Source organism: Vicia villosa, linkage group LG1 (assembly GCF_029867415.1).
Source record: "Vicia villosa cultivar HV-30 ecotype Madison, WI linkage group LG1, Vvil1.0, whole genome shotgun sequence".
Taxonomy (NCBI): domain Eukaryota; kingdom Viridiplantae; phylum Streptophyta; class Magnoliopsida; order Fabales; family Fabaceae; genus Vicia; species Vicia villosa.
Genome location: NC_081180.1, coordinates 135,601,661 through 135,621,257, shown reverse-complemented (window position 1 = coordinate 135,621,257; position 19,597 = coordinate 135,601,661). Strand labels below are relative to the sequence as shown.

The following is a 19,597-nucleotide window of genomic DNA, read 5'->3' as shown; positions in this document are numbered from 1 at the left end:
AATATATTTATCTAGTTTTAAAATGAACGTGTTTAATCATTAAAAAAACAAAATTAAAATAATTAAATTCATAATGAAATTAGTTAGAAGCATGCCAGTTTCCATTAATGCAATACTTGTAAAAGAACAAATAAAAAATTGATTACTCCAACATTTATTTGACCACCAAACACATAGAAAAAATTTTATTTTATTTTTCTAAAAAAAAAAGAAGTAGCAAACTCGTGAATGTGATGTGAGCTTCTTCTTCACATTAACACAATCTCTCTCCCATCACGCCACGCTTCATTCGTTGCAGAACCGACAAGCATCCCAATCAAACAATTTATTACTCTTCTTTCTTCCAATCCAAATCCCGCATCTCATTACAACACACTCCAAAGGTTTCTTCTTTTCATTCATTCATTCATTCCCTGATCCAGTTTCGTTTTCCATTCATTTTCATCTCACACTGGGTTTTCCTAATTATTATCCTTGTTTCGATTATTCAATTCTGATTCTTTGTAATTAACGAATTTTCCAACTTAATGCGTTATTAAGACAAGTGTTCTCTTATTTCACTTTATTACTCCGAATTTATTGCATTCTATTGATTACTTCTATCTTATTATTCGATGTAACAGGTTTCGTTGATCTCGGTCGTTGATCCATCATTTCGGGAACTACTATGTGATTTTCATCACTGAAAATTACTATGATTTATGCTTGAATTTTTTATATTGGATATTGGATGTTTTTCTATGGTTGATTGAATGTCATGAGTTTTGATACTTCTCCCAGAATGTCTTACCATCCAAGGCCACTTTCTTGGATTGTTGTTTTAGTAGGAGCACTCGCGATTTTCTTGATTTATGCTTCGTTTGTTCTTGTTTCGTCCCCAATTGGTGCTCATGTTCATGGGTATTTTTACGGTATAGGTAGTTCCGAGAAGTTAGATTTGTCCGTAAATGATGCTTCTGTTGATAAACAAATTGATGCTAGTTCGAACTCGCGAGTAGATGATAGTAAGTCGAGTTTTGTGAAACTTCCGGAGAAGGAGGGTGTGAATGAAACATCTGGCAATAGTTTAGATGCGGCCAATACTAGATTGCCTGCTCAAACAAATTCGCAAGCTGGTTCGGCTTCAAGTGTGACTATTCCGGTAGAAGTAGGTACCGATGCTTCTAATTTGACAGGTAGTGTTAGATCTGAGGAACCCGCTTCTAAGGTTTCAGTCAATCAGTCCAGTGCGGTATTTACGACATCAAATGAGGCTTCTGTGACTTCTGATAATTCCACATCAACAGCTGTTCCAGAATCAGTTGAGAAGCCTGATAAAGCATCTGATGCTGGTTCAGTTAATTCAGGTTACAGTTGCAATTTTTTCACCTGCACTAGCTTGTTTTAAATGCATCCTTGTGTCTGGTATTTACCGTTTTTGTTTTATGTAATCAAGAATAGCATAAAATTCTATGCTTTTCTTTACTTCACTCTCTTTTGGAAACCCATTGTGTGACATAAAATAGTCTCATTTTAACTCATTACTTGTTTGGATTGAAACCTAGAAAAACTGAAGTGATTGGAAGATAGGAAAATCAAGAGGATCAAAGTGTATTATTCAAAACATTACTGGAATTGGCAAAGAAAATTAGATAATTCAGCCCCCAAATTTTCTCTTCACAAAGGATATTTTTATCTAACTTAAAATTTTGATCAACTTAAAACACCCTTTTAGCTATTTGTCTTGTTAATATTGTAGTAGCAAAAACCACTGAGGGAGAGATTCATTTAGTGATTTAGTCTTTAACACATGCATACATATGTACTGCTTCTGCTTCATACTTTTAAAGGATTTGGGTTGAAAGAGAAAGAAATATATTACAGTAGACAATAATATAGAAAAAGTGATGTTGTCCATATATATTTCTTAGTACAGGAATGAGGGCTTGGAATGAGATTCCATGCATCCACCACTTTAGCTTGATTTTAGTACAATTGTCAAGTAACCTCTCTTTTACTCTGGTCTCTGTTTAGTTCTCAATTGGATTAATTAAGTGGTTTGTGAAAATTATTAGAACTTCTTTTGCATGTTAATGTCAGCATAAATCTGATATGTTGAGTTGGAATGCATGTTACGATGCCTCAGATCACTAAGTATTGTCTATATCATTGTATTATGGAGAAAACTGTCAATGATATTACTGTACTGGTTTGTAGTTAAGCTATCATCCATTAGAACTTCATTTTTTTCCACACAAGGTGATTATGCAAGCTCACGGTCAAGTGCGTCAGATGCAAAATTTGACTCTTGCTCGTGCTAGCCCCAGAGATTTGTCATTTAGTTCCATCCACAATTTTTTACCTTTTTTGTTGTTACATTATATAGTTCTATTTTGGGTGGATATTCGTGTCATTCACTACTTCTCTCTCTTATTGTCATGTCATTCACTACTATCCAAGCCCGTTTAACTGTCCATTCTCATTTGACCCTCCCAGAGACCTTTTTCCCACAAACAACCACGCCAGTGTGACCGATGCCCACCAGATACACCCTACTTATAAACATATGCTCATGCCATATATTGTCCGATGTGAGAGTCTTAACACTCCTTATTCAGACTTTCGTTGTCTTAGATTCATAGGATTCAATGACATTTTAGTGACTTGGATGTATCCTTTCAAATTGAAGTCATTTTATATGGCCTGTTTTATAGATTTTGAAGAAAACAAAGAAGGCCAAAACTCTTGCAATGGTGCAGTTTGTATCTACAGTTATAACTTGTTATGTTTAATACATTTGTGGCTTTCCTTTTAGTGTGCTATTCATGGTTGCTTAAAAGGAGTTTCCGTGAAAATGACTGTCTTCTCTGTGTGAAAAAATTTATAAGTTTCTTGTTCCAAATTTGCCTTTGATCTATCCAGGTCAATAAATAAAACATTTTCAACCTTCGCCAGTTTATGTTCCTTTTCCCGCTGACTTGAATACCCTGTGACCACTTATTATTGTGGTTTTCTGGGTTGGGCGAGTAAACTAAATTGTTGAACATGTTAATCAACTTTAACTTCTCCATAAACTTAGGGACTAATTTGTTTAGGGAAAATGAAAGGAAGATCTACTGGAATTTTGGTGTGTCTGTTAAGTTTCTAAGTTATAGGTGATTTTTTTTTTTCAAAAAGGATCAAAACATTACTTTTGTTCTTGTCTTCTGGGATAGATTGTACCATTGAGTTTGGCGATCTATAATCAACATGACAAGAGGAGTATTGACATGATGATGTTTATTAATTGGAATTACACGGTATGAGTTTTTTTAATTGGATTTCCATTCTGTTGTGCAGGCTGTGATCTGTACCATGGGAATTGGGTACATGATCCACTGGGACCACTATACACAAACAATACATGCCCTGTATTGACACAGATGCAAAATTGCCAGGGCAATGGGAGGCCTGACAAGGATTATGAGAATTGGCGATGGAAACCCTCTCAGTGTGACATCCCACGATTTGATCCTCGGAAATTTTTGGAGCTCATGAGAGGAAAGACCTTGGCTTTCATTGGAGATTCAGTAGCTCGAAACCAGATGGAGTCAATGCTGTGTATTCTGTGGCAGGTTATTTCTTTGATTCCTTATTGAACTATTTTTGCATTGGAAATTAAATGATTTCAAGATTACAGAAATATTAACGGTATTACTATCGTCATTGTTGCTGCCTATCATTTGTGATAATGAGTTCTCTAGAAATAAAGCCGGAATTTAGGTATGTTGACTTTGAATGATACTAGGTACGATATATGAGATTTTCATATCTGAACCATATACAGTTCAATTTGTTTGGCAATAAATTATTATATTAATGATTTCGTGGAAGAAAGACTTCAACGTGATAATGCTATCAAGCTGTTTAGGTTTTATGGTAGTCTGGTTTGGCTTCATCTGAATAAATTGATTAACTCTTGTTATTATGGATGCTTATTTTATTAAAATATGGTACTTTCAGGTAGAGGTACCGAAGAATCGGGGAAATCGTAATATGCAACGATATTATTTTAGGTCCGCATCTGTAATGATAGTCAGGATATGGTCCTCATGGCTCGTCAAAGTAACATCCGAACCATTTAATTATGCTCCAGCTGGTGTGGATAAGCTCCATCTTGATGCCCCTGATGTGAAGTTAATGGAACATATCCCAAACTTTGACGTGGTCGTCCTTTCTTCCGGTCATTGGTTTGCTAAGAAGTCTGTGTACATCTTGAACAATGAGATAGTGGGAGGACAGTTGTGGTGGCCAGACAAATCTAAGCAAATGAAGGTCAACAATATTCAAGCATTTGGTATATCTGTCGAAACAATTCTTACCGCTCTTGCTACACATCCAACTTACAAAGGTCTAACAATTGTGAGGTCCTATTCGCCTGATCATTATGAGGGTGGAGCCTGGAACACCGGTGGATCATGCACTGGGAAGGTTAAGCCTATTCCACTCGGTGAACTAGTAGAGAACGGGTTCACGAACACGATGTACAGGCAACAGGTTACAGGTTTTAACAATGCTGGGAAAAAGGGTACTACAAATACATCAAAGATGAAATTAATGGACATAACTCAAATGTTTCAATACCGACATGATGGTCATCCCGGGCCTTACAGGAGCCCCGACCCAAATAAGATCACAAAACGTGGCCCAGACGGAAGGCCGCCACCACAGGATTGCTTGCATTGGTGCATGCCAGGTCCTGTTGATACCTGGAATGAACTGGTGTTGGAAATCATCAAAAGAGAATACGAAGGTTGAAGTGCCTCATGCGATGCGCACCTCTCACAAGATATGCTTAAATAGCGCAAACATCCCTTTACCGCCCCGCATTCGCTTGGAGGTTGCAATTGCAGACACCTCTGATTCTGTTCAAATGACACCCTCTCTATTTTATTTTACATAATAGATAGGAGGTGTTTGTAGTTAAGGGAAGTTGAATTGTCTTTTACTATATAGCATGTTGTGCTTCTGGATTCATGAGGTTGACTTGTGTAGACTTTAGAGAGAGGTAAAAATAGGGACGGCTTGTATCTTTTTTTTCACAGAATAATAATTAATATATGTTATAGAGAGAGAAATTATTTATTTTGAAGGATCAGGATGGTAAGCTGCTAGTTTATCAAATGTGTTCATTAGCAAGTTCAGGTATTAAAACATTACTATCTTACTTTGTGTTGTTTTAGGAAAAAAAAATATTTGTTTCAAAATGAATGATATTTTTCATTTTTAAATATAAAATGATTGTTATTTTTTTAATTGTGTCATTTAATTATTACTCAGTACATTATTTCTAACACATTAATAATGTTAATTTAATAAAAGTGCAATGTTTTATTGATAATATTATTGTATTTTTTAATCTATATGCAAAAACATTAAATATCATCTACTTAATATAAATTCAAGGTTGTCATGATGACAACCTTGAACACAATCCTAACCCTAATGTTGACATGTCACCTTCATAGTAATCAAATGCTGACATGTCATCTTCATAGTAAGTTTAGTAACTTTGGACAAAAAACTCTAATATGTTAATTATCAATTTCAATTATAAATTAAAAACAAAACAAAACTCATTCCTAATCCAATTCACTTATAATTAAAAATAAAAAATAAAACTCTTCATTCTTTTTATTTTAATTCAAAAAATAAAAATTATTTAATAAAATCCATTTTATAATCACTTTAACTATGACTAGTATACTACAATTATGATAATATAAAAATAAAAAACAAAAAAAAAATATTAATAATTACTACCCAACCAAAATTTAAAGAAATCAAGTAAGAATAAAACTATTTAAAACTTTATTCATATTTTTATATAAATTGTTAATTAGTGACTACATCATATATTTAATTTTATATAACTCAAAATTAAATGATGAAATATAATTTTAAAAAAATTCATTAATATAAATAAGAACAATAATTTTTAAAATTTAAATTAACAAATTTATTTTTAATTTAATATTTATCTAATTTTAATAGTAATAATATATTTTGGTGTAAATTATTATAAAAATTGAATTTGTCTCAATTTTATTCTGGGGCTAAATTATATATTTAATTTTATATAATTCAAATTTTAATCATGGTATTCAATAAAATATATTTTTTATTTTTATAAGTTAGTATGATAATTTTTAAAGTTCAAATTACTAATTTTTTAAAAAATTTAAACTGTTTTTGAAAATTAGTTAATCAAATAATTTTTTTGATATATCATAAGAAATATTAAAAAATATTAATAAATATTTTTTAATATTATTACTATTATTGTTATTATTATTTTTCTATTTATATCCCAATTCCAATTATAAATTGAAATATTAAGCCTTATAAAAATATTTACATTTATATTTCAATTATTAATGATATCTAATAAATTATAATAACAGTTATGAAGATATTATTACTTAAAACTCGGTTACATTTTACAATTGATATAATAAAATTTAATTTTAATTGATGCATTCACTGTTTAATTTCAAAATATAAATTTATATTAAAAAAATTATCATTATATTTTATTTATATTCCTATATTCTAATAGTAATAATATATTTTGGTATAAATTTTATATATATATATATATATATATATATATATATATATATATATATATATATTTATTTATTTATTTATATATATATATATATATATATATATATATCTTTTCTATTTCATAACCACCCACAACTTTTTATTTTTTAGTTTTTTTTCATCTCTTTAACTATTCATTAAAGGTGCCATAAATTACTATTTTAATGCAATATTTTATTTCTGTTTTTTTCGGTTACTATTTTTTATTAATGGGTAAAATACCCAACGTGATATTTCTTCTTCAAACTTCTACGATAATTTCACATTTTGTGCATCCTTCTCATTCTTCAGCGGTTACAAAATAGTTTATCTTTCATATGCAAAAAAACGGTTCCTACAACCGTTACTTATCACATATCCCATAAATAACCGTAAATCTAATAACTTCATTTGCAGATCTACATAGACTTTTTTCTTCTTCTCACTCCCACCTATATATTTGGATTCAAATCTGTCTGCTTATCAACTTCATTGGATCTCTTCAATTTCGATAAGAGAAAAAAGTGCAAATAGGATTTCCAGATCACTTTGCTAGGGTTTCCACCAAAATTCATATTCTCACCATCATCTTTCTTTTATTCTTCCTCTATCTTTTTCATGCTCTTTTCTTAACAAGTTTGTGTTATTTAGTGGTGCTGGAAACTAATGTAGCTGAATTTTGTTACGGGTTGATCCCAAGTCTATATTATGTGAGTTTTTTAAATTGGGTCAATGTGTTAAGGGCTTCAAATGCAAATTTTTACTTGATTTGAATGCTCGGAAGATAGGAGAATATATAAATTATACAATGATAAGTAAGTATGATGATGATATGTGGTTATTGATGTTGTTTGTTTGTTATTGTTTTGGTTTTGATGAATTTTCATTTTCATTTTTTTCTGTGAGGAATGACAGCCACATTGGAGAGAGTGGAGGAGTCGAACCAAAATGAGAATAATCAGAACAATTGGGATTTGCAAGCATGTTGTGCAATTGATTTGTCCTGTTATTTTCAATATAGTAAAGTTGATTGTCATTTTATTTTCAATATAGTAAAGTTGATTGTCATTTTATTTTCAATATAGTAAAGTTGATTGTCCTTTTATTTTTAATATAGTAAAGTGGATTATTGTTTCAAAGCAAAATCGTCAAATTTGCCTTTTTTTATTCTAATTAATGGTATTCGAAATTTGATAATAATGCTAATAAATAAAATATTCATTTAATAAAAGTTATATGATCTAATTAATATAATAAAATTAATAATAGTGCTAATAAATAAAATATTTATTTAATCAATACTATATGATCTAATTAATAAAATAAAATCAATACTTGCATATTCAACCATTTGTGTATTATATAGATTTATTACATGTAAATGTTTTATATATAGAATAACGTGATTTACTAGAATGTATTTTCATAATTGTGCTTTTGAAATTTTAATAGCTACATATTTTTCACTACAGTAGTGAAAATTATTTTTTTCTCAAATTTGATATTTTTAGTATATTAACTATAAATATACGATGCGATTGTTGTTGACATAAATACATTTATTTTAATTCTAATTTTTTATTTCTACGATATTACGATTATTACAATTATATTCATTTGTAATAAAATTAATATAAATTATAAATTAAATGTTAAACTTATTATAGTTCAAGTAGTAATATTTTTATACTCTTAATGTTTTAATATATAAATGCAACCATAATAGATATTGTTGTTTCTAACTAAAAAATTAAAAGTATAATTTCAAACATAAGCTAAATGGACTATAAACTAATTTTATATGCAAATATAAAAATTTAATATGAATTATTATAAAATAATATAATTTTATTTCTAATATATCCGTGCGGAGTACGGGTGGACAATCTAGTTCATTTTAAAACGGAGGAAGTATTATTTTTTAAAAGGATTATGGTTACTATTATTTAAAATACACATTTTAAAAAGACTCTAAAAGAGAATTGTTTTGCCTTCAACTTTTGTTAGTAGAGCAAGATAAATGATACAAAACTATTAAGATGTTATGATAATTTGTGGATGAGTTGAATATCCTGATTTATTTATCTTGTTTAGATGCAACTATAAATGATCTGACATTTTAAGACATTAACTCAAGTCAGATGAAAGATCAAATTTAGTAAGTTGGTAGTTCAAAATTATAATTTATCATTTGATAAAAGACATCAAAAAAGAGGAATATTTGGCAGGGTGAAATGGGTAAACATTGATTATTTTTCATTTACATTCTGTATATAAACTTAGGTTGTGAGGCATCATTGCATGTTGATGTGTCCTTATTATTATTATTTTTTTTATAGAAAACAATCTCATTCATTAGATAAAAAAGAGAGTACAAACATAGAGAAAGAAAATGTGTTAGGGCATTTCTCATCCACACATTGACAACATCACTAATAATTAAGACTAACAAGCTATGGACATTAAGAAGCTTTGAGAGGATAGAAACCAAAAGGAAGGTATCACACCAAAACTTTAATCCAATCAACCAAGCAAAGTTCTTCCGCAAGAGACATGTGAGTTTTGGAACTCCAATCTTTAAATCTATCCAATTACGGATCATATCTTTAGCTTTGACACTAGCTTTATCACGCTCAAATCGATTATTCAAGTTCACAATATTGATTAATCTCACAACTTGTGAATAAAACAATTGTTGATTGAAAAGAGAAGTTTGATTTGCCACATCCCTAGTAAGATTCTTACTCCAAAATACATATCCTTCGTCCAAGCTTCTTTGAGGCATTTCATCAAATACCTTGAGTACAAACTTAAAACAACCTAAGCCTAATAACAACACACCCAACAAGACAAACCAAACAAGACAAAATAGAACCCACAACAAAACAAGTACAATAAAATAAACTATTACATGAAAACACACACATAAAATCCGGGTTTCCTTATCTTTCGGTGGCGGAGGCTCCGGTGGAGGTCGTTTTCCATGTCGATACCACTCTAGGCCATTGGTTGGTGGAGGTGATTTTGGAGTTGCAAACGATTGATGGTTGATGGTGGAGAGGAGGATGAGCTTGATGGAGGTTGGAGGAAGAAGCATGTATGGATCTAACATGAGTGAGGGTTTCAAATGAATGAAAAGAGAGGAGGGAAAACTTACAATGGGGGAGGAACCTCCATTGAAGAGGAGATGACCACCATAATGGTGGTGAATAGCTTCCATGAAGGAGGAGGAGCCCCTAGAAGAGGGGAAATGACACCCATCAAAAGAGGGGAACATGGGAAACCCAAAGTTTAGAGAGAGGGAAGAACTTATCTCTCTAAACTTGATGTGTGCTTCATACTTCAACAAATAAACTTGTTTTGTGAGGCACTACTTAACCCTCATGAAGGATGATTCTATTTTTTCAATTCTGTGTTCAGGGCCGGTGATAAACCAGTGCAAACTGATCTTTAGCACAGGGCCTCATGATTTGAGGGGCCTCATTTTTCTCAACCCAGTCCAACTCAGTATTAAATTTCTTAAAAAGCTTATTTTGGAAAAGGAAACGAATCATCATTAATGCATTTATTGAGATTCCTCTTTAAGGAAAATAATCATTTCTCATATGGGATAAATATGACAATGTGCATTGGTATTTATAACATATCTCATTTTTCCAATTTCACAAACAACCGATGTGGGAGTTCTCAACATTTGTGAACCTTAAATTAATTTTTTTTTATCCTTTTTAAAATGAAACTAAAATCTACTGTATTGATCATTGTGGGACTTGTTTTAATCTCTAATAATACATACTCTAATTATTATATATTTTTTCTTTTATCTTTAAAGTTAAACGATAAATTCAAAATAAAAGTTTAATTGAATTTCTACGTTTTTCACTAAGCAACATATAACTATTAATTGTATTTTTTAGTGACATTTATAATTTGTAGTATATATATAAAAATTGATATTTAAAAAAAAAAACGTGTTTTTATTAGAGGCCTATTTTTTATATTAGAACAGGGCCTCTAAATAGTTTGAGACGGCCCTGTCTGTGTTCATCACCTCTTCTTCTATATATAGGGATTAACTATAGTTGAATTTTGAAATTTTTTGGGATAATAATTGAAACATTTTCCATCTTTAATGCAAGGTGAACTTTAATTTGCCAAACCACAAAGCCCATAAACCATATGATTTTTGACCTAATTGTACAAATTTGCTCCTTTGAAGGTTAAAGCACTTCAACGCTAATAATCTTGTTTATATTCTCAAGAATGAGGTATTTGTTAGATGGATGCAAGAAAATCAAGATTTATGCATGTAACAAACCTCTCTTTTAAAATTCATTAGTGTACATGTTGTAATAAACGATATCAATAACGATGTAATTCTGTGAGAAAGAGAGAGTTTATTGGTTAACCGAGAAACGTTTCAGTTTCACAAAAAAGAGAGAATAGAGAAGAAGAAGAAGAAGAAGAAGTATAATTGGTTATAACCGTTTTTTATTCACTTTCTCAATTAAGGCAAAAGATTACAAGTGAATAACAACAACCAACACTCTCTCTAACAAGTGAGAGAATCAGTCTATTTATAAACTGTTGTAAATTAAATCAATAAAAATTAATCACATATACATGTTCTACATATTATGTCATATACTTTAATGCAAAATAAAATAGATAAAACGAACATGTATATAATTACATGATCTACGACATGTTAGTATAAAGAGAAGAGATTGTAGGAATACCAGGATCTATTGAAAAAAAAATTGTTGGCGGTAATCCTGAAAGTTAGAAGACAAACAACGAACACCTGATGACTCATAATGCCTTGAATAATCTTCGGATAGGGAGAAGAGGTAATACTGCCTGTGTACGGTATATTGGGGAGCATAGTCTATACATAGGGTGATGGCCAATTAGGGCTCCCATTATTCTGAAATAGACCATCCTGATATCCACTCATATTTGAGCTCATATCCAATTAATTAATTAATTAATTAACTACTGAATATAAATCTAATTAGCCTTTTAAATTTATTTGATCACTTCATCAATTAAGGCTCTTAATTTTGATAAATAGCTAATACAATTAAAATATATATGCCCATATAATAATTATCAGAATATAATAATCAAATAATATTTAATTACAAAATATTTCAGCAATCTCCCACTTGGGCAATACATTTACAATAATTATATCACAATTTTTAGGCGCGCATCCTAATGCTATTTATCTTTAGATTTTAACTTTACAACCTGATCCACCTCATACATCAATAATGAGACCACCGCGGCTGTTGCCATTGACGTATAACATGACAGAATCCTGACGACCACCACATCAATGTACTTGATGACATAGATCGATATGGATGAGTGACATGAAAATTTTATGTAATGTGATATCTGAATCATGCCTATTTCCAACTGGTCCAACTAAAGTCTTTATTGAGATCAAACTTAAGTTTGCAAATTTAATACTTACATAAATTATACATAAATAGTTATAACAATAATAACCCTGTTAACTTTATTTCAGCAGAAAATCATAACAAAATTTATTTATGTATCAAACACAAAAATACAACATAAAAGAAGAAAAACTCCCACTAATATAAGACATCATTAGCGACGACAACCATATTAAAGACCTTAGTTGTCAAATTTTTTATTAGTAAGTCAACTAGCATAAAGTTTCTCTTCATATGTTCTATCCTTTAACAACAATAACTTATAAGTCAATGAACTTTATAAAACTGTTATTGAAACGTTATCCGACTGACTTATGTCACAATATAGCTCAAGTTGTCTTTCAAAACTTTTTTCTATATGCAACCAAGTGACATAAATACTTATAGTCATTTAGGATCCCAACATAAATACATAGCATACTGTTAGCTAAAGTTTTCGACGCTGGTTATATTAATAAGGAGGAGAAAATATCTTTAGAGATATTGTAAGCCTTTCGACGAGGAAAGTTTAGTTGAAGAAATCCAGTAGAAGCCACCTCTGCACAAGGAGGATATGTTGGATGAGACTTAGAAATATTTTCTAAGTATTAAAAGGGTTCGATGTAATAACATATGGCATTCGAAGGAGATTTGAATTTGAATAAAGGAATAACTGAATTTCATCCTTATCCATTTTTCAACAGAAGACACATGGAGCTTCAGGGTGAAAGAAAGGCTTGTCGAGCGAAATGTGTCATGTTCAGGGAGAAATGTCGTTAGAGACGGTTATTTCGATTTATTATATATAGGAGTCTTAATGTTAGGAATCTGTGTGTTCATTCATATGTAGAAATTCTCACATAAACTCAAAGTATTTGCGTATTAAGAAAGAGTCCTTGAGAAATGTATGTGTAAAACACCATCTTTATTCAGTTTTCAATTTACGTTTCCAAAATTTATTCATTTCTTGCAATTTACTTTCAATTGCTTTTACTGCATTTCCTTACAAGTTTTGTGAAGTTATTTCAAGATTAACTCAGATTAATACAAACAACATTATGAATATTGTCGAAGTGTTCTTAATTTCGAAGAATATTATTTGAAATAAAGCACATGTCCTAGGATCAGTCTAGTCGATTTTGTGAGTAACCTAAAAACATTTGTTTTGGAAGATTAGCGTTTGTTTACCAAATTTCAGGATAAACACATACATAGGTTTATGGCACTCATAGGTTTCACTAGGAGCCAATTCTGTCTTGTTTTGAATCCTCGCGACTTCCTTGTAATCTCTAGGTTCTTCATCAAGTACCTCACTAGCATAGATTAAAGCAAACGATATGAGATCTGCAAAACCAAGTCTATGAGGTGGCTTCATAACTCTTTTTTACATGTCTCTTTCCAACAGGTTGTCATCAATAGTTTCCTCACTTTCTTCAACATCATGTGATTCTTCATCGACTTCATTTGAGTTATGCGGTTCATCGTCGAATTGCTCCACCTCATTTGGATTATGTCAAATTGTTAAATTCGACTACTTTTCAAATAGTTTAACACTCTGATAACATATGATCCCTCCTTGTATTGAATTTTGTTTGAAAAATTATATGAATTAAGTTTGTTTGTGTAAAAAAAAAAACACTCTGATAACATCCATTAAACTTTATATAATAGAAAAATATTTAATTATTTTATATTGGATTATATTGTATTTTTCTAACCATTTTTAAGTTTAGGGAATTTTGACTAATCATAAGGGCAAATGTTAAAAAATCAAATATAAAAATATTGTCTTGAAAATTACATATTCAATTTCTTGAAATTGCTAAATCTTGTTGTTTTAACATTTTATTTTTGAGTATATTTTAAGATGTTATTTTAAGGTACAAATTAACATGTTAGCTTACTAAAAAAAAAATATTAGCTAAAATATTTCATTTTTACCGAGGGTAACAACATTTCCAATTTTGTGAAATGTGCTTAATTATGGTCATAAAATCATATTGGTATTTTTCAAAAAAAATCTTGTATACGTTTACTTTGATGAAAATCTGGACCCTATGAGATATCACCACACGTTTGGTTACGTTACTATACCATCCAAACAACTATATATATGTCTCTCTCTTATAAATTTGAAATTTGAAAAATTCGTTTCAATTTTTAACTATCTCATCATTATCACTTTTCTTTTACGAATCTGAACCCCACAATAGATCTGTCCGTACACAATTTATTTAATTAACTAAAAATTAATAATAATAATAATACAACAATAAATAAATCCAAATTTCCAAATCAAATTCACGTTGAGCGCTTCTTCAAACCTCAACGGTCACGCATTTTCCCTTCCCTAAAATAAATAAAATTAAAATTAAAACGGCTACATTCTTTCTATCTCTCTCTCACATCATTTCAAACTTCAAACTTCAAAACCTCAATCTCATTTTCTCTGCAAAACTCAACTCGAGAACACCGGAATCTAACCCTAAAGCAATTCTCCGATCTCCGTCGTACTCCGTCGTTCAGGTCAGTGTTCTACTACTCACTTCACTTTTCTCATCTATATCCCTAATTTTCGAATTTTCATTTCTCTTCCTGACTCACACACTTTAATTTCATTTCTATTCCTTTTTTACCAACCTTCCATTTTCCCTCCCTGGAATTTCAAATCCTCAAGCTACTTCCAGCTAAGATCTATAATCATTCTCGTAATTATTTCCCCCGTTTTTTTTTTCAAATTCGAGTAACGTTTGAATTCAGATTTTACTTTTGAAACCCTAACAATTTCAAATTATTTTTTTAATTATTTTTTATAATTTTGTTTCGGACTTCATGAAAAGTAAATTTCAAGTTGAATTAGATATATTTGTAGCTAGTTTATATAAATCTGAATTTTGAAGAGAATGTGTCTGGCAGATACGAGTGATTCGAAATGTCTAATCCTCAGAATGATCCTATTTCGCAAGCTGAGACAACTTGTGGATCGCTTCTGTATGAACTTCAGGTATGCGTTGAATTTTGATGCAATGCAGTTATTTTTTATGCAAAAAAAAAGTGATAATCTATGACCGAAAATGATTGTTAAGCTTTTGAGAATTTATTATTGTTTGTTTTGAATTGTTTATTAGATAATATGGGATGAAGTTGGGGAGGCTGAGCCTGACAGAGATAGAATGTTGTTTGAGCTTGAACAAGAGTGTCTTGAAGTTTATAGAAGGAAAGTAGATCAGGCGAATCGGTCTAGAGCTCAACTGAGACAGGCAATTGCGGATTGTGAGGCTGAACTTGCAGCCATCTGTTCAGCAATGGGAGAGCGTCCGGTGCATATCAGACAGGTTGGCTGTTTTAATAACCGCATTATTTGCTCTTTTTTGTCTTAGTCTGGGTGTGTTTGTCGCTCCAAAGAAGAGCTAGATTTGAAAATAATTTGATGTGGTAAGATCAGCATTTAAAAAAGCACCCTGAAGGGATTGCTACCCTATTTGAACACAACAACTTTCACAATCTCGGGAGGGATGGCTCACTAATAGACCAAAGGATAAGTCATTTCATTCTTTCACATTTACATGGTGAATGTTTGGACCCTATATTATACAAGGAGACATTAGCCTTGCTAATGCATAGTTTTCTGTTTTCTTGGGTATCTTTTTTATGCTTAAGTTAGACTACTAATATGATTGTTACTATGTCCCCTTTCACTTTTGCCCAGTCTGATCAAAATGCCGGAAGCCTAAAAGAAGAGCACGCACGAATTCTTCCACAGTTGGAAGAGATGAAAAAGCAGAAGGCTGAGCGTAGAAATCAATTTATAGAAGTTCAAGAGCAGATTCAAAGCCTCTCAATTGAGATTTTTGGCCCCAAAGATATTCCTTCCATTGTAGATGAAACTGATTTGTCTACGAGAAAACTTGAAGAATTGCACAGACAACTAAATGCACTTCAAAGTGAAAAGGTCAATTAATTTACTTCTTAATGATAATTTGTCATCTTGGTCTTTATCACTATTACCAATTACTAATAATGGTTGTTTGTTCTTTTCATGCAGAGTTCTCGCTTAAAGACGGTTCAGGAGCACCTGTGTACTTTAGAGTCTCTTTGTTTAGTGCTTGGTTTTGACTTTAAGCAGACAGTCCTTGGAATTCATCCCAGTTTAGGAGACTTAGAAGGACCCAAGAGTGTAAGTAATGACACCATCCAGCAATTGGCTGTTGCAATACAACAACTACGGGAAATTAAACTACAGAGAATGCAGAAGGTAAACAAAGATTTAATAATAAATTCTGCCACTTTATATTTTGAATTTTCTGTTCTTTCCTCTGCTTGATAGTTGTAAATGGTGTGTTTGGCAGCTCCAAGATCTTGCAACAACAATGTTGGAGCTCTGGAACCTGATGGATACACCTATTGAGGAGCAACAAAATTTTCAGAATGTTACTTGTAATATAGCTGCTGCAGAACATGAAATAACTGAACCAAACACCTTATCTGCGGATTTCATCAATTGTGTGAGTTAAATGTTACTCGAGTATAATATGGAGTATCTTTCCTTATTTTATGCGGTTCATAATTCATGGAGAAGTACTAATACTAATGCCATGCAGGTGGAGGTTGAAGTATCTAGGTTAGAAGAATTAAAATCCAGCAAAATGAAGGAGCTTGTACTAAAGAAGAGAACCGAGCTGGAGGAGGTTTGTCGGAAGACTCATTTGATTCCAGAAATAGATGGTGCAGTCGAATATGCTGTTGAAGCTATAGAATCCGGTAACATTCTATCTATTTTGATGAGTAATGTGTATCCAGAACATGATTGCAATTATTTCCTTTGCACACTTCTAAGTTCGCATGTTCTTTGTACAGGATCTGTGGACCCTGGTTGTGTGCTTGAACAGTTTGAGCGTCAGGTTGCCCAAGTTAAAGAGGAAGCTTTGGGTCGAAAAGAAATACTTGAAAAGGTTGAGAAGTGGTTAGCAGCATGTGATGAAGAGTCTTGGCTTGAAGAATACAACAGGGTTAGTTGTGTTTGTATTTTCCTTCAGCGTGGCACTTTGACTTCCATTTTTCAATCATACTTGTCTCACACTGTTCATTATTTTCATCTTCCAGGATGATAATCGATATAATGCTGGAAGAGGCGCTCATCTCACTCTGAAGCGAGCTGAGAAAGCTCGTGGCTTGGTGAACAAAATTCCAGGTATCTATAGTTCTTAATTGTTATGCATGTGTCATGGCTCAACGATATAATACATCATTTAATTATGTGGAGTTTCAGCAAAGGTGCCAATTTAAATGTGTAGTGATAGTGCTTAATATTCTAACTTTGTTTGTGAGTTCCAAAAGCAAGAATGGAATAAATAACCATCATAGTTTTTTTTTTTTATTGGTTTCCTTTTACTTTACATTTTGTTCCACTGCAACTTCATTTCTATGCCAAGCCATCTGCATCAATATTTATATATGTTTGTGATATGTCCTTTTTTCCTTTTGTATATAGCAATGGTTGATGTGCTGACTTCAAAAACTATGTCATGGGAAGCGGAGAGAGGTGTACAGTTCACGTATGACGGTGTAAGTTTTCTCTCTAAGTCCCTGGCAGTTCTCGAACTAAAAATTGGAATGTTCTACTTATTAAGTATTTTTCTTATAGTTGGTTGCTCAAATAAATCAGCTTCCAATGATTCTGTCTGTTTTTGTTTTTTTAGATTCGTTTACTCTCAATGCTTGAAGAGTACAACATATTACGGGAAGAGAAAGAGCAAGAACGCCGTAGGCAGCGGGTACAGTCCTCCTAGTATTGTCTGAGACTGGATTTTGAAAACCCTTGTAATCTCAATACTTTAAGAGTACACCATATTTCGGGAAGAGATAGATATTTTGTGTACTTTCTATTTCTCCTAAACTTGTTATAATGTTGTTTTTTCTGTTTCAGGATATGAAGAAGCTTCAGGGACAAATGATAGCGGAACAGGAGGCACTATATGGGTCTAAACCAAGCCCTTCCAAGCCCCAGAGTGTAAAGAAAGGAGCTAGGATGTCAACAGGAGGTGCAGCTAGTAGAAGAGTTTCACTTGGAGGAGCAATGCTTCAGACTCCAAAACCTGATTCCAAAGCTACTGCTAATTCACGTGCCATGAGAAAGACTGACAAAGTGCATCAAATTGAGCAACTAAGTTACCTAGAAGATGGTATTTCCTGTTTATCATCAGGTAGTTTGTTCAAACTCTACTTTTGGTTATACCTTTTGTTGTTGCCAAAAATTTCTTGCATAATAAGAGTTATAGTAAGAGATGATGACATGATATCTGTTTATGTTTTCTATGTACTTTCTCTCAAACTCTTTGCTTAAGTTGAGGCTGTACATTGTAGGAGGAAATAACATATCTGGAGTAGCTATTTACTTGATGTCTATGTATAGCACAAATAGCCACGTATATGATCGATAATATAACTCGGACACATTCTGGTGTACAATATGGACTTAAACTCTAATGAGTGCTTTTTTTTGTCCCTATGTGCAGCTCGAAGAGGACTGGATATTGCTGGTATTCCTGTTAAAAAATATTCATTTGGTGCTGCTAGTGCTAATGGTACGGAATCCCCTCTAACAAAACAACCTAGTGTTCCTGGCATGGAATCCCCTCTAACAAGGCAACCTTTTTCTCCCATCTCATCTAATGTGTCCTCAAAAGCCAATGTGGTGAATGCTGCAAATGAACATAGTATGCAGAGCGAGAAGTTGCAGAAAGTATTGCCACTCAACAATGTGCCCTTCACTAGTCCCTGCAAGGCAATGACTGTGGTTGATACAGAGAATAGAACTCCTAAGACAATGCCCATTCCTATCCCTGCAACACCTTCAACAGTATCAGTTCCTATGAATATGGCCTTGACTCCAGCTCCTTCATCAGTTTTGATGAATGTGGCCATGACAACTCCAGTTCCCTCGTCAGCTCCTTTTGGATTGGACATGACTCCGGGTCAAGAGATCGAATATTCTTTTGAGGAAAGAAGACTCGCTTATTATATGTTAGCCTGATTATTTTGGTTGGCCAAGAGATTACTAGTATTGTTACGTGTGATGGATAAGTCAATTGGAATTGGCTTCCTGATTACATTACGAGAAGTGAATGTAGACTAGGATGTGGAAACTTACTAATGTGAATTTTAGGCTGAATTCATTTTTATTTCCAATTGTTTCATCTGGAAATGGTCATTGCTGTATTGAATCCAACTATGGAGAATTATATTTCTATTTGAAAACCTGCCTTTCATTATTGTAGTTTTTCTCAAATTACTTTCAAATTGACTCATCTCGTTTTTTTCTTTTCTTCTACCACTTCCATTCAGGATAGATTTGCATTGAAAACTTTTTATATTTGATAGCTGGAGTAGTAAACCGTATTGCCACATAAGCTCTTGAAAGCATTATTTCTCAACACTTGCTTTAAGTATTAATATATTATTTAAGCATTTAATTATGATAAACTAAAACACTATTTTTTGAAGCAAATAGAATATATTACTATCAAAAAAGCTGTTTATACATA

The 19,597-nt window shown here is 31.9% G+C and overlaps 2 protein-coding genes across 3 annotated transcripts; both read left to right on the top strand.

Annotated features, from left to right (window-relative positions):
• Positions 1 to 204: 204 nt before the first annotated feature.
• Positions 205 to 5,110, top strand: LOC131644266 (protein YLS7-like). Of its 2 annotated transcripts, XM_058914721.1 has the most exons (4): positions 205 to 383; positions 624 to 1,346; positions 3,319 to 3,593; positions 3,982 to 5,110. In XM_058914721.1, exons 2-4 carry the CDS (start codon positions 758 to 760, stop codon positions 4,774 to 4,776), a joined length of 1,659 nt encoding a protein of 552 aa, XP_058770704.1. In that variant the 5' UTR covers positions 205 to 383; positions 624 to 757; the 3' UTR covers positions 4,777 to 5,110. The 2 variants fall into 2 exon arrangements, with proteins under 2 accessions (XP_058770704.1, XP_058770705.1); XM_058914722.1 differs by lacking the exon at positions 205 to 383 and having other exon boundaries at positions 409 to 1,346.
• Positions 5,111 to 14,388: 9,278 nt separating this feature from the next.
• On the top strand, positions 14,389 to 19,341 carry LOC131617562 (65-kDa microtubule-associated protein 3-like). The gene is made up of 13 exons (XM_058888832.1): positions 14,389 to 14,579; positions 14,970 to 15,057; positions 15,182 to 15,388; positions 15,763 to 16,005; positions 16,099 to 16,308; positions 16,403 to 16,558; positions 16,655 to 16,814; positions 16,911 to 17,062; positions 17,157 to 17,244; positions 17,545 to 17,618; positions 17,753 to 17,827; positions 17,980 to 18,256; positions 18,569 to 19,341. Exons 2-13 carry the CDS (start codon positions 14,986 to 14,988, stop codon positions 19,084 to 19,086), a joined length of 2,232 nt encoding a protein of 743 aa, XP_058744815.1. The 5' UTR covers positions 14,389 to 14,579; positions 14,970 to 14,985; the 3' UTR covers positions 19,087 to 19,341.
• The last annotated feature ends 256 nt before the right edge of the window (positions 19,342 to 19,597 follow it).

What these genes read in the sequence shown, in the direction of transcription:
- LOC131644266 (XM_058914721.1), top strand. Translation starts at nt 758, where the DNA reads ATGAGTTTTGATACTTCTCCCAGAATGTCTTACCATCCAAGGCCACTT. An exon ending in TGCTGGTTCAGTTAATTCAG is followed by an intron (nt 1,347 to 3,318) that starts GTTACAGTTGCA and finishes TCTGTTGTGCAG; the next exon opens with GCTGTGATCTGTACCATGGG. An exon ending in TGCTGTGTATTCTGTGGCAG is followed by an intron (nt 3,594 to 3,981) that starts GTTATTTCTTTG and finishes TGGTACTTTCAG; the next exon opens with GTAGAGGTACCGAAGAATCG.
- LOC131617562 (XM_058888832.1), top strand. Translation starts at nt 14,986, where the DNA reads ATGTCTAATCCTCAGAATGATCCTATTTCGCAAGCTGAGACAACTTGT. An exon ending in CGCTTCTGTATGAACTTCAG is followed by an intron (nt 15,058 to 15,181) that starts GTATGCGTTGAA and finishes ATTGTTTATTAG; the next exon opens with ATAATATGGGATGAAGTTGG. An exon ending in TACAGTTCACGTATGACGGT is followed by an intron (nt 17,619 to 17,752) that starts GTAAGTTTTCTC and finishes TTGTTTTTTTAG; the next exon opens with ATTCGTTTACTCTCAATGCT.